The sequence below is a fragment of the Pyxicephalus adspersus genome, chromosome 8, assembly GCF_032062135.1.
Source record: "Pyxicephalus adspersus chromosome 8, UCB_Pads_2.0, whole genome shotgun sequence".
Lineage (NCBI taxonomy): Eukaryota > Metazoa > Chordata > Amphibia > Anura > Pyxicephalidae > Pyxicephalus > Pyxicephalus adspersus.
The window spans coordinates 35,550,186-35,561,989 of record NC_092865.1 but is presented as its reverse complement, the minus strand read 5'-3'; the positions used below and the strand labels follow the sequence as shown (position 1 = coordinate 35,561,989).

General features: G+C 36.1%; 1 protein-coding gene across 1 annotated transcript; it reads right to left on the bottom strand.

The window, feature by feature from the left end:
• Positions 1 to 534: 534 nt before the first annotated feature.
• LOC140337229 (pancreatic alpha-amylase-like) lies at positions 535 to 10,461 on the bottom strand. The gene is made up of 10 exons (XM_072420858.1): positions 10,294 to 10,461; positions 8,342 to 8,488; positions 7,144 to 7,341; positions 6,695 to 6,925; positions 3,864 to 3,997; positions 3,051 to 3,173; positions 2,934 to 2,970; positions 2,215 to 2,336; positions 1,173 to 1,298; positions 535 to 934 (listed from the first exon to the last, which is right to left on the bottom strand). Exons 1-10 carry the CDS (start codon positions 10,459 to 10,461, stop codon positions 745 to 747), a joined length of 1,476 nt encoding a protein of 491 aa, XP_072276959.1. The 3' UTR covers positions 535 to 744.
• Positions 10,462 to 11,804: the final 1,343 nt, after the last annotated feature.

The following is an 11,804-nucleotide window of genomic DNA, read 5'->3' as shown; positions in this document are numbered from 1 at the left end:
CAAGTGACAGACAAAAGTTGGAATGAGAAGGATCCGGGAGTGGACAGATTAAAATTGTGTTCTTAAAATTCTCTTTATTTCACCTTGTTAGTAAAAACCTTGCTTGTTAATATTCCAAAATTACAATAAAAATTACCTTTAGGTTTACAAATTACTATTTAGAATATTTACCTAAAGTCTCCAGAAGTAAAACAAATGCTAAGACAACATGTGCATTACTTTAAATTTAAGGTAATATCTTTAAAAGGAAAATTGATTCCTGTTTAGTGAACCTAATATTTGATTTCTGTAGCAAATATGCAATTTGGTAGTAATAATTATAATTGTAATACCACTAATTACAATATCGATCCCATTCCCTGGGTATCATTTTAAGCAATGTACGAGCTATATACTGTGTGTATATGAGAATTAGACTGAATGTGGACAACATTGATGATCATCCATATGAGCATAGAGTTTGTTATATGCTACGTTGAAGGGGTACAATGTATATTTAAAAAAAAAACTGTTTATAATTGATTATGACTCAGAGAGAGTAATTCATGTGTTTATTAGGTTTAAATACAGACAGGATTAGAAACTTTGACAGACAGAGAAAACATTCTACTCAATATATAGTGAATCTCTATTCTGAAAAAAGATGTCCTACATTTACTTAAATGTGAACTCAGCTTTCTCCACAGCAGGGAGGTCACTTCACTCTATGCAGAATAGATGTTTTTTTAGCATTTTTGTAGCATTTTACAGCTTGGCATCAACATGGATGGCAGCGAAGGGGTCTTCATCATTGTTACTGATCTGGAAACGAGCTTTGCCAGTACCGTCCACGGTGATCTGTCTACCAGTGCAGCGGCCACCCTCCTTTTGGCCTGAGATGACATCACAATAGGTACCAGAAGGAAGACCAGTGTAAAGAGTGACATCCATGTACCTGCAAATCAAGTGACAGGAGAACAGTAGTATAATCGCAAGTCACACCCTTATGTGTTATTGCTATTTCTTTTCAGAAAAGCAACTAACATATAAAAAGTTCATGCAGTGGCTTTTTTACTACTTTTAGAGACTACATATTTTTAGAACTAGGGCTGTGTCTATACCTTCGTAATCCTGAGGACTCAAATTAATAAATTAGTAATTATATGCACAAAACAGCAAAAAAAAACACTTACCAATCATCGTTATTGAAGACAATGAAGCCTCTGTTGCCACGACCGAAGGCTACCTGGTTACTTCCATTATCCCACCAGTTAGAGAAGGGTTGTCCATCTACCACATTACGGAAGATGGCCATGTTCCTAACAAAGAAAGGCATAACCATTAGAACATGGTGACTTGAAATTAAAACGTATATTAGAGCCCAGAAAGACCAGGTAAGTCTGACATACAAAAAGATAAATTCTTAATATTTTGCATTATAGGTAATTATGATTGACAACTAGTACACTTGGAATGTTGTCAATTTTAATTAAATATATAAACATTGTAGCACTGAAGCCAATGAAAATGATGAAACAAAAATGAACACAGTACTCGTGTAGAATGGAGAATGGCACCTTCTATTACACCTATGTTTCTGTTCATTCTCCCATGTCTACCTAATGTCTTTCAATAACACTGAAGTACATTCATCCACGTCTATAAGTATAGTCTACAATTTCACAGAGAATGATAAATTAGGCTTTGTTTGAATGAATCACTCAGATATTACTAAATTTATATTAACAGAAAACCTACAGTGGTTTGAAGAGAAACAAGCTTTTACACATTGCTTAGAAAACTACATCTGGCCTACAGACCACCAGTGAGTAAGATTTTGTAGTCTAACCTTTATTATTTCTTATACAATGGGCCAGATTTTTTAAAGCTCTGTAAGGCTGGAGAGGATACACTTTCATCAGTCAACCTTGGAGAGCTTTAATAAATCGGGGCCAATATGAGTAACCCTTACATTGCCAACTGTATATCAGCAATAATGAAAATTATAGAAATATATTTGCATACTGATTTAGAAGATGCAGGACAAACTATTATTTGTCAAGACAGTTATATTGGTATAATATATACTGAGCTGAATTTAAATAGCAATATCTTAATATATATTCAAATATTTTTCTTGTTGAGTCTACGGTTTGGTTATAATACTTAGCAATAAGTAAAGGAAAAAGGATTAGTCCATTTTGATTTAATTTGAGGTCATGACCCAATACTCACTTAATTTGGCGCCATCTGTGCTCACACACCCAGTCATTGCCACAAGTGGTGTCTGCATTGATAGTAACTGGCTTGGTGGAGCCATCTGAGTAACTTGGAGGTCCAATCCAGTCATTTTGATCCTATTATGAAAATGAAAATTTGGCATACGATTTTAATAAATAAATAGATAACAGTTGCAATCCTTAAGCTGCGTACACACTTGCAATTTTTTATTGCTTTATTGGTTCTGGTCTATAAACCTAATTTAATAGGTTGGTATATTTGTGAAGATGGGGAGCCAAGTGAACCAGGGTAGTACATTGGTGAGTTTTGTCATGATTGGTTGGGTCACTTCCACACCCTTTTTTGTGAAAATTTAATTTCTTTGGTTACAAACGTAGTCTGTAGTCTGGATTCTGCTGTTTTCAGGCATTACCTCTGTATGTGTTTCAACGTTATAATATCAATTCCTTGACCCGTGTGGGGATTTAGCTATATGCTTCCTGTCCTTACCATGACTTTTGCCAAATATTCTATTCCATGTCAACTGGTTAGGGATTAGCATTAGGGAAATCCATGCACCTTGGGGAAATCAATTCTACATGCAGGCAACATGGATACCCAGGTTAACTAATATATATATATATATATATATATATATATATATATATATATATATATATAATCACTCAAAGATGGTAAGGATAGAGGATCTACCAGCACAAAGGGACACTTGCTGGAAACCTCAACAAAGTAGTTAACTTAATTGTGGACCTAAGCAGATGAAATCCACAAATGAAAAGACATTACTGCATATTTAACAAGTACGCTATATACTAATAGGTATACTTTACCGAGGATCCCAGAAGGTAAGGATGGAGGCTCCTCCAGCACCATGTCCTCTCTGGTTGTCATGATTATCAACAAAGACCAAGGCTCTGTCATTAGGCATAAATCCCCAGCCTTCTCCCCAGTTCCTATGGAGAAACAACAATGAACAGTAATTAGAAAATAATAATACACCACTGGCTAATATTCATATTTTTACCAAAGTTAGGCATTTAGACTAATGTAAAATATAGTGCTGTCTATTGTATCTTTCTCAGCTCGGTCTTATTCTTTTTTTCGGAGTAGGGGTTAGGTCCATCTAGAGACCATAATGTATCTAGACAATTTTACAATTAATATTATTATTATAATATTACTTTTATTATGAATATTATATATTATTATTATTATTATCATCAAATTTAAAGATGATACCTGAGTAAATCAAAAAAAGGATTATTGATAAACACAGCAACACTGAACAAAAGAACAAAAAAAACAACAGCATTGTAAGAAAAAGTGGGAATGGAAAGTAACATTTAGATGCAACCATACCTTCATATACACCTGGGTAACTGAGAGTAACAATTATAGGCATCAGCGGAGGTGTACACAAACTGGCTTCTACATTGACTTGTTTTTGTTTTTTTTTTTCTTTAAAGATATAAGTAAGGATGGCTAATGTTATAAAACCTTCCTCCTACTTTATGGACCCACTCTTATGAATACAGAACTCATTCTATTAAATGTAAATCAATCTCACACATGTGACAACAAAGTAATATGCTGTAAAAGTTGATTCATCCAGCAAAAATTATACATTTTAATCACTATCTTACTTCAAATATGCCATCTTTTCTCCATTCCATTTGCGAATGACTGTTCCAAGTTTGGCTCCATATTTAAATTCAGTGACACGGCCAATTCCAAAGTACTGACTGGAAGAAATTGGCTCACCTCCAAGATCAATTACCTGAAATTAAATGGTAAATATATGATCTATTTGCAGCATCATGGGACAAATCCATTTATATGGGATTCTACATATTAGTATGTGGTGTTAGCAGAAAGAGGTAAGTACTCTGTATATGCAGCAGTAAGAGATAAGTACTCTGTATATGCCTATGTCTTATAGTTCATATGTAATATATTTCAAAGCAGTAATTGTAGGCCCTTGGGGGGCATGAAAAAAATTAAAGTAGAATTAAGAAGCATGAGAGTTTGGGTAGGGACTAATAAAAGCATGTATACATAAAATATACCAAAAAGGGGTACACACTGGTAACTGTTAAAGTGCCTGGAAAAAAATGTATTTCTAATTTTGGTGCACACTCAACATTTTTACTATCACATGGAGAAGAAAGGGGGCTGAAAGCTTCCTATGGGATAGGCTTGTGACAAGCCCTCTTTATGAAGGTATTATTAATGCCTCTTTTTATTTCCTCCTATGCACTCCATTCAAGCTGCTCTTGTAGAGATTGTACTCAATCAGCTATTTTTCAGCTGCATTGCCTGGCATCTGACAGCTCTGAAAGTAGACGTGCTCAGGGCTGAGTGCTTCTAAGTTCAAGCATCATAGGGTAGGTCTAGATAAATAAAAGCTTCTGGTCCCTCTTTTACTTATTATTCTAAAATTCAGTTTGGACATCCTGTGCTCCCACAGGTCAATAGACTCAGGACATGCATTGAGACAGAAAAGGTTGGAGGGGGACCAGCATTCACAGAAATTATCAGGCAGTGTTACAACTGTCTGAATCTCTTCTATCAAAACTTGGCTCTGTCAAATAAAAGAAAAAGTTGCTGCAAATGTCTCAATCCTGCCCCGCTTTTTCCCCTATAGATTAAGATATGGCTTGGTGAGGACTAATTTAATAATCAGTTGTTTTTATTTGGATTTGTCTCCAGCAGTTCTTCTTCTTTGGGCTTTATGGTCTTTACCATAAGAAGACAAAATCAAAATTTCATGATCCTGCAGGTTGAAAAAATTGAATTTTTGACAAAGTTGCCATCATTTTTCCTTGCTTGATTGTTTTTCAAAGCATGTCATGTAAAGAAGCTGCCAATTTACTGCCCGGTTTCTACTTCACAATCAACTGATTTCTCCTAGTCTGTTGTGGATGGTGGATTAATACATTACTGGAGATTACTTGCAACCATACAGTATGTGCAATTTCTATAGGATAGAAAATGGTTCAAATCTGCGCTGTGTTTTAAGGAGCTTTAAGAGCTCAATAAAACAGCAATTGTTTTCACAAATGTCCAATGTATTTGTGTCCTGCCCACTAACTAGTATATCATTTTACCATAAACTTTTTACCACATACTACCATATATCTTTTGATTGGACCTACTCAATTATGCCCTACTAAGAAAAAGCCACATACAGAAGTCAAAGGCAAACCCCTCTCTTTATGGATGTCAGTAAACAGGTTGTATGACAAAAGGTCATATTATTAGATTGACACGGTGATATAATGGCCCTGATTTACTAAAGCACTCCAAGGCTGGAGAGAATACACTTTTTTCAGTGAAGCTTGGTGATCCAGAAAACCTGGAATGGATTTCTTTAAATCATTTGCTATTTGCTAGCAAATGTTTTGAATCCTGGACCAGATCCATTCTAGGTTTGCTAGATCACCCAGCTTCACTGATCAAAGTGTATTCTCTCCAGCCTTGGAGAGCTTTAGTAAATCAGGGCCAATGTCTTTATAGGGTTGTGTTTAGAAGAATAGTTTAAAGGTTCTGATAAATCCATAAAATGTAGTTTAGTTTAGCAGATTGCTCCCAGGGCATTGATTGCCCTATAACTGTAACTTTGTTGGACTGGACAAAGTAAACATGTTTTAGTTAAACCTATAACACACTGTAATATCTTATCATTTCTTATCATCTCTCGTCTGGACTATTGTAACATCCTCCTCTCTGGTATTCTACTAACCCGACTCTCTCCTCTACAATCTATCATGAATGCTGCAGCCATATTCATCTATCCTTCCCTCTGTTCCTCCTCCGCTGTATCTCTTTGCAGATCTCTACACTGGCTTCCATTTCACCTTCGAATCAAATTCAAGCTCCTGTGCTTTGCCTTCAAATGCCTCCAGTTCTTGTCCCACTTACATTTCTGACCTGGTAAAAAAAATACTCCCCCTGCCGCTCTCTCCGCTCCTCTGATTACCTACAACTGACTTCCTCACTCATAACCTCATCACACGCACCGATACAAGACTTTTCTAGAGCTGCCCCAACTCTCTGGAATGGTACTCCCCGTCCTATTCGGCTTTCTCTTACTTTCTGCTCATTTAAAAGAGCACTCAAATCCCATTTTTCAAACTTGCCTACCCGTCTTCTTCTGTCTTTTGAAACTGTCACTACTTCCCACCACTACATATCCCCCCTCCTATTATGTGTTTCTTCCCCCAACTCCTAGATTGTAAGCTCTTCGGGGCAGGGTCCTCTCCTCCTGTGTTACTGTCTGTATCTGTCTGTCATTTGCAACCCCAATTTAATGTACAGTGCTGTGTAATATGTTGTAATCCTGTTTATTATTATTATTATTATTATTATTATTATTATTATTAATAATAATAATAATAATAATAAAAATAATATCATCCAGGTTTACAAAATGTGGAGACAAAAAGTTAATGTGGGATAATATACATGAAATTACCTCCTGGTAAATGAAAGGTCTAGCTCCACTAGGGAACCATCTGGTGTTGAGGTTTGTCAGTCTGTCAGTGATGGCTTTAAGATCTCCAGGCCACATGTGTTTTGCAGCATCCAGTCTAAAACCAGCAACTCCAATATTGATAAGATTGTTCATAAATTCAGCAATCTTTCCACGCACATAATCTTTTTCTAGAGCCAAGTCCAGAAGGCCAACAAGTTTGCAGTCTCTAACCTAAAGATGTGGAAAATATTGAATTATTTGATGACCAAGGTGAATAAGAATTTTGCATAATAAAGGATGTGCAATTCAATTTTAAAGCAAGTAAAGTAAATTTGAAAGTAATATTCCACATTCTATATTACTTTACTTGCAAATAGATGAAGACGTAGGTGGATAGAAAGGCAGACTAGTAAAATGATGAATGCATGATTGAATTACCGGTTTCCTACCTGGTAAATGTCCCCATAGTTCTCAATTTCACCGCTGCCAGTTCTGCACTTTCCATCATTGAAGTCCCAGCTAGAATATGGAACAGCAGGGAAATCTCTTGAACCTGTATTGAAATAGCTGCCACAAGTTGAATGAGTTCCTACGCCCATGCCGGAGCCACACATGTGATTAATGATAGCATCTACATAGATGTATACCTGTGCAAGAAGAAACCAGAATGATATTATACAAATGCTCAAAGTGTCTTAAACATTAGTCGAGTGTTTAGGGCTGATATAGTATTCCAAAAGTCAGGTTAAGTTAAGCCTTTAAAAGTCCTTACAACTTTGATTCTCTCCATTGAGCTGTTTGACATAATCTGCTTTTAGGATTTTTTACTTATACATGGTATAATAAATAATAATGTAACAATATATAATAGTATATTAATATTTGCAACATTTTATCATGCCAACCAATACATTAGGCTGCAACACATCTCTGTAAATATAAACTAAGGAATTCTAAAGAAGTGCTAATGTTTCTTGTCAATCTGCCAGGATCGTGCACTGTGATCCTTGGCCACTTTCCTTAATTTATCACAGTGGATAATGGTAAGGGACTTTTAAATCTTAGATTAGGACTGATGCAGTCTACTCCTAATTTATTCATTAGTTTAAAAAAAATTCAACATGCTTTCAATCACAGGACTGAATAAACAAATAAAAAAAGACTAAATACAACAGTGTATACATTTATATGGCAGGGATCTTGACAAATTCAAACATTGTTTAAATTAAAGCTGGTTATCCATATGTATAGCCAGTATTACCAGTTGGTGAAAAAGTCTTTAAGTGGTTCAGCAATAAATGTTACATTTGTAAGTAAATACTATATTATTAGGACATCCTATTGAACTATAAAGTTACATAAGAATTTTTCATAATGATACCTGAGAGGCTGAACCAACATAGATTTTGGAAGAAGCTTCATTACTTGCCATGTTTTATAGAAACTTTGTATTTTAGTATTACATCGAAACTGGCACGATGAAAAGCCTTCCACACTACTCACATACAGTTACATACATCGCTTCTTTAAACTGTTGTTTGCTGCTGGGTATGTGTTAAACTCACTCTAGTAATAATTTTCAAAGCACCAATATCAGCACCCATACCATGAAAACATTTTGAAGAACAAGATTTTTGATTCACCTACCCCAACATTGTTACATCTGGTCACCATGTCTCTGAACTGCTGCTCATTACCAGATCTGGAGCAGAGCTTGTAGCTGATAGGCTGGTATCTTTCATACCATGGTCTCCAGGGATTGCTGACAATAACATTTTCATTTGGGGGAGAGATCTGTAAAATACACAGACAAATTATTTATTCTGCAAATACTTCTTAACAATCTTGATTTCAATTAATCAGCTATAATGGTAAAATTAAAAATAGTGTAAGAGGATTTATTTTAATCCCCCATAAGATTGGTATTAATATTACATTTTAGTAAAATTAGCAATTATTGCAAATACTACTAGATATGGAACTCAATGGGCTCCAGTTATGCAATTTTATCCCTGTCAATTCACTCGTAATATTAATTAAATTCCTATTTCTTTCCATTTATGACAGTTGTGCACTTTTAATTTTTGGCCACTAGTTAGCAGAACTAGTCATTGTTTTAATAGGAGTGGGTGTGTAGAGAGTGTAGAGCGATTTGACCATCTAAGAAAATTTCAGATAAATTGACTGGGGGGATAATTTATAAATAGAGCCCAATATGTAGTAGGAAGAATGGGTGGGAACCTAGCAGTATTGCATTAGTAAGTAGGACAGAACATCAGCCAGGAATGTTTTGTTTTTCATATGAATACATTACAAGAACATATCCATAGACCATCTCTGGAAATCCAGCCCTTGAGCTATAAAAAAAAATGCTAACTATAGTTGCAGCAGGAATATAGATACATCTTACATTTTGTCTTTTTTTTAGTATCACAATTAATACAATTTAGACCTAATTAAAGCGTTTAACAAAAAATGCCATCCCACACTGGTCTTCTACATTTTCATGTAAAGTGACCTGCATAATCAGTGACAATGCTGTACTTTTCATCTGTTTGTTTTGGATACCTCCACCATCGACCATGTACCCACGAAAATCTGAGGTTCATGAGGGGTGCACATATGCAATGTTAAATGAATCACTGGTACTAAACATTTTGCACTGGTACTAAACATTTTAGCCTTCCTAAACAAAACTTCATAAAAGATGTTTTAAGGTCTCAATGTGTGAGTTAGATTTCCTGTAATGTTCCTGTGTTTTTCTTACAACTTAAAAACATATTGTTAGGTTAACTGGATTCCACTTATAAGTGGCACTAGTGTGGACTCTTGTATGACTGTAGCAGGGACAATACATCATAGCCAGGAAATAGGCTACTTTAAAAAAAACTGCTATGTACTCTTGGGGACTGTAATTTTTTATAAATAAAAAGATTATAAAAGTTCTACACACACCTTAAGTATATATTTTTCCTTGCAGCACATATCTAAAAAGAGCCCGTATATATATGTGCAGTTGTAAGAAATACATAATATATATAAAAAATAGTCTGATTGATTTGCTCCTTTATGTCCATTATATGTATATATTATTAGTGAGTATTTATATACATATACCACAGCACTGTACAAAGTCTACTGTCATATCACTAACTATCCCACAAAGGGGCTCACAATCTATGTCTAATAAGGACAATTTATGGATGGAAAGACGAATAACCTAACTCCATGTTTTTGTGATGTGGGAGTTAACCAGAGTACCCAGAGGAAACCCACGCAGACAAGGCGAGAGCCTGCAAACACCATGCAGATGTGCTCTGGGCAAGATTTGAACCTAGGACCTAGCGCTGCAAAGCTGAGAGTGCTAACCACTGAGCCAACTGCTTTGCCTCTTTATTCGGGTTTTAGGAAAAAATTAATGATGACTACCCTATATTTTGTAAAAACTGCTTTTCACATACCTTGGCTTTAACAGTTTGTTGAGGTTGAATCTTCTAAGAATGCCTCAATATTAACACATAGCGAAAACTATGACTGCAAATGCATGCATGAAATTTAGCGTTTAATCTGGGGCAATATTTGTAATAATAAATACATACCTGAACTCCTCCAAATCCATTGGGTGCCAAGTATCTTTCACACTCTGCTGCAATGTCGTCCCATCTCCACTCAAACAAGTGGACAATTGATGTCCGGCCAGCTCTTGTATTGGGATTATATTGAGCTGAGCAAAGCCCAATTGCCACTAACAAAAGTAGGAGCTTCATCCTGCCTGCTAATGTGACAACATGTACCCAGGCTCCTGATCTTATAAATGGTAGGTGTTTCATAACTGTGACAAATGGACACCTGTCAAGGTTTAGAGTGATATAAGTAACCAGGTGAAGATATTTTAAAAAATCCCACGATAGTTTGTTTTTCTCAAATGCATGGAGTTTTAGTATCAGATAAACATAGCACATGAAGTTATTTCAAACTTGTGTTTGCTATAACACTCAATAAGAGCTCCCTAGATTTGGGTGTTTAAACTGTTACAAGTGAAGATAGTAAACCAATAACACCTGGTCAAGCATTATTAATGCCACCCAATGGTTTGAATATGTAGATATAAATAAGAAGAGAAGGGAAGCTTGGGTTTTTTGGCAAAGTAGGCTTATATTGTAATGAATTGTCACAAACAGTTGTAAAAATATACAAATGTAGATTAGGTCTTAGCCCATTAACATAATGGGTATAATTAGACAATTTGAATTTGCAGCAGCCAGGAGAACTAAGATAGCAGCAGCCTCTGCTCCCCTTTAGAGGTGCTCCCTGATGTATTTTTGGCATCCCCAGCATCGCTTGATAGGCTGTGCACAGCTGAAGGGGATTCTAGAGGCCAATCAGCTCCAGACCTGGTTCTGGACTGCTTTTGGCTGCTGGGACTTTATAGCCTCTCTGCTCCCAGTCACCAGTGCCTGTTGTAGCATCTGCTGGGCTTACCTGTGCTGGAGTGATTTTGAGTGTTTCTCTGTTACTGACCTTTGCCTGTTCCTGACATTCTGTTTGAACTTTGCTTGGACTGACCTTTGCTTGTGACCCCGACTCTGCTTGTGCCCTTCTCTTTGTACCTCGCTTGGTGGACTGATTCCTGTGTTTTGACTTCGGCTTGTTTTGGATTTCCTGATAATTCTGTACTCCGTATCAGTGGGCTCCTGGTCAGCTGCCGGCCTATCTCCAGACAGCATCCCTCGCGCACTAAGTCCTGGGGGCAACCGAGTGCTGGTAGACGCAACCAGTCTCCCGAGGCTGAGCGGGGGCTGCTTTAGGTGAAGACTGCGGTGTAAGATTGGGGGACGGGTGTCTGGAGAATACTGGTACTGACCAGGCCTTAGAATACATATATAAATATACAGGGTATTATAAATAGTTGATATTTACGTGTGGTATTTAGATAGCAGAGCATTAAAGTTGTTATGAAAATAAAGACTGATAACCATGTTCTTTAAATGCACATATATCAAGTATGATAGGTATATTATCCATGTGTAAGTACAATACTCAGATAGTAGACGTCAAAACATCAAAATTGTGATAAAGTTCAATATGGCATAATGTGCATAAATGAATA

What these genes read in the sequence shown, in the direction of transcription:
- LOC140337229 (XM_072420858.1), bottom strand. Translation starts at nt 10,461, where the DNA reads ATGAAGCTCCTACTTTTGTTAGTGGCAATTGGGCTTTGCTCAGCTCAA. An exon ending in ACTATGGGGACATTTACCAG is followed by an intron (nt 6,926 to 7,143) that starts GTAGGAAACCGG and finishes CCACATCTTTAG; the next exon opens with GTTAGAGACTGCAAACTTGT. An exon ending in GACCTTTCATTTACCAGGAG is followed by an intron (nt 3,998 to 6,694) that starts GTAATTTCATGT and finishes ATTTAATTTCAG; the next exon opens with GTAATTGATCTTGGAGGTGA.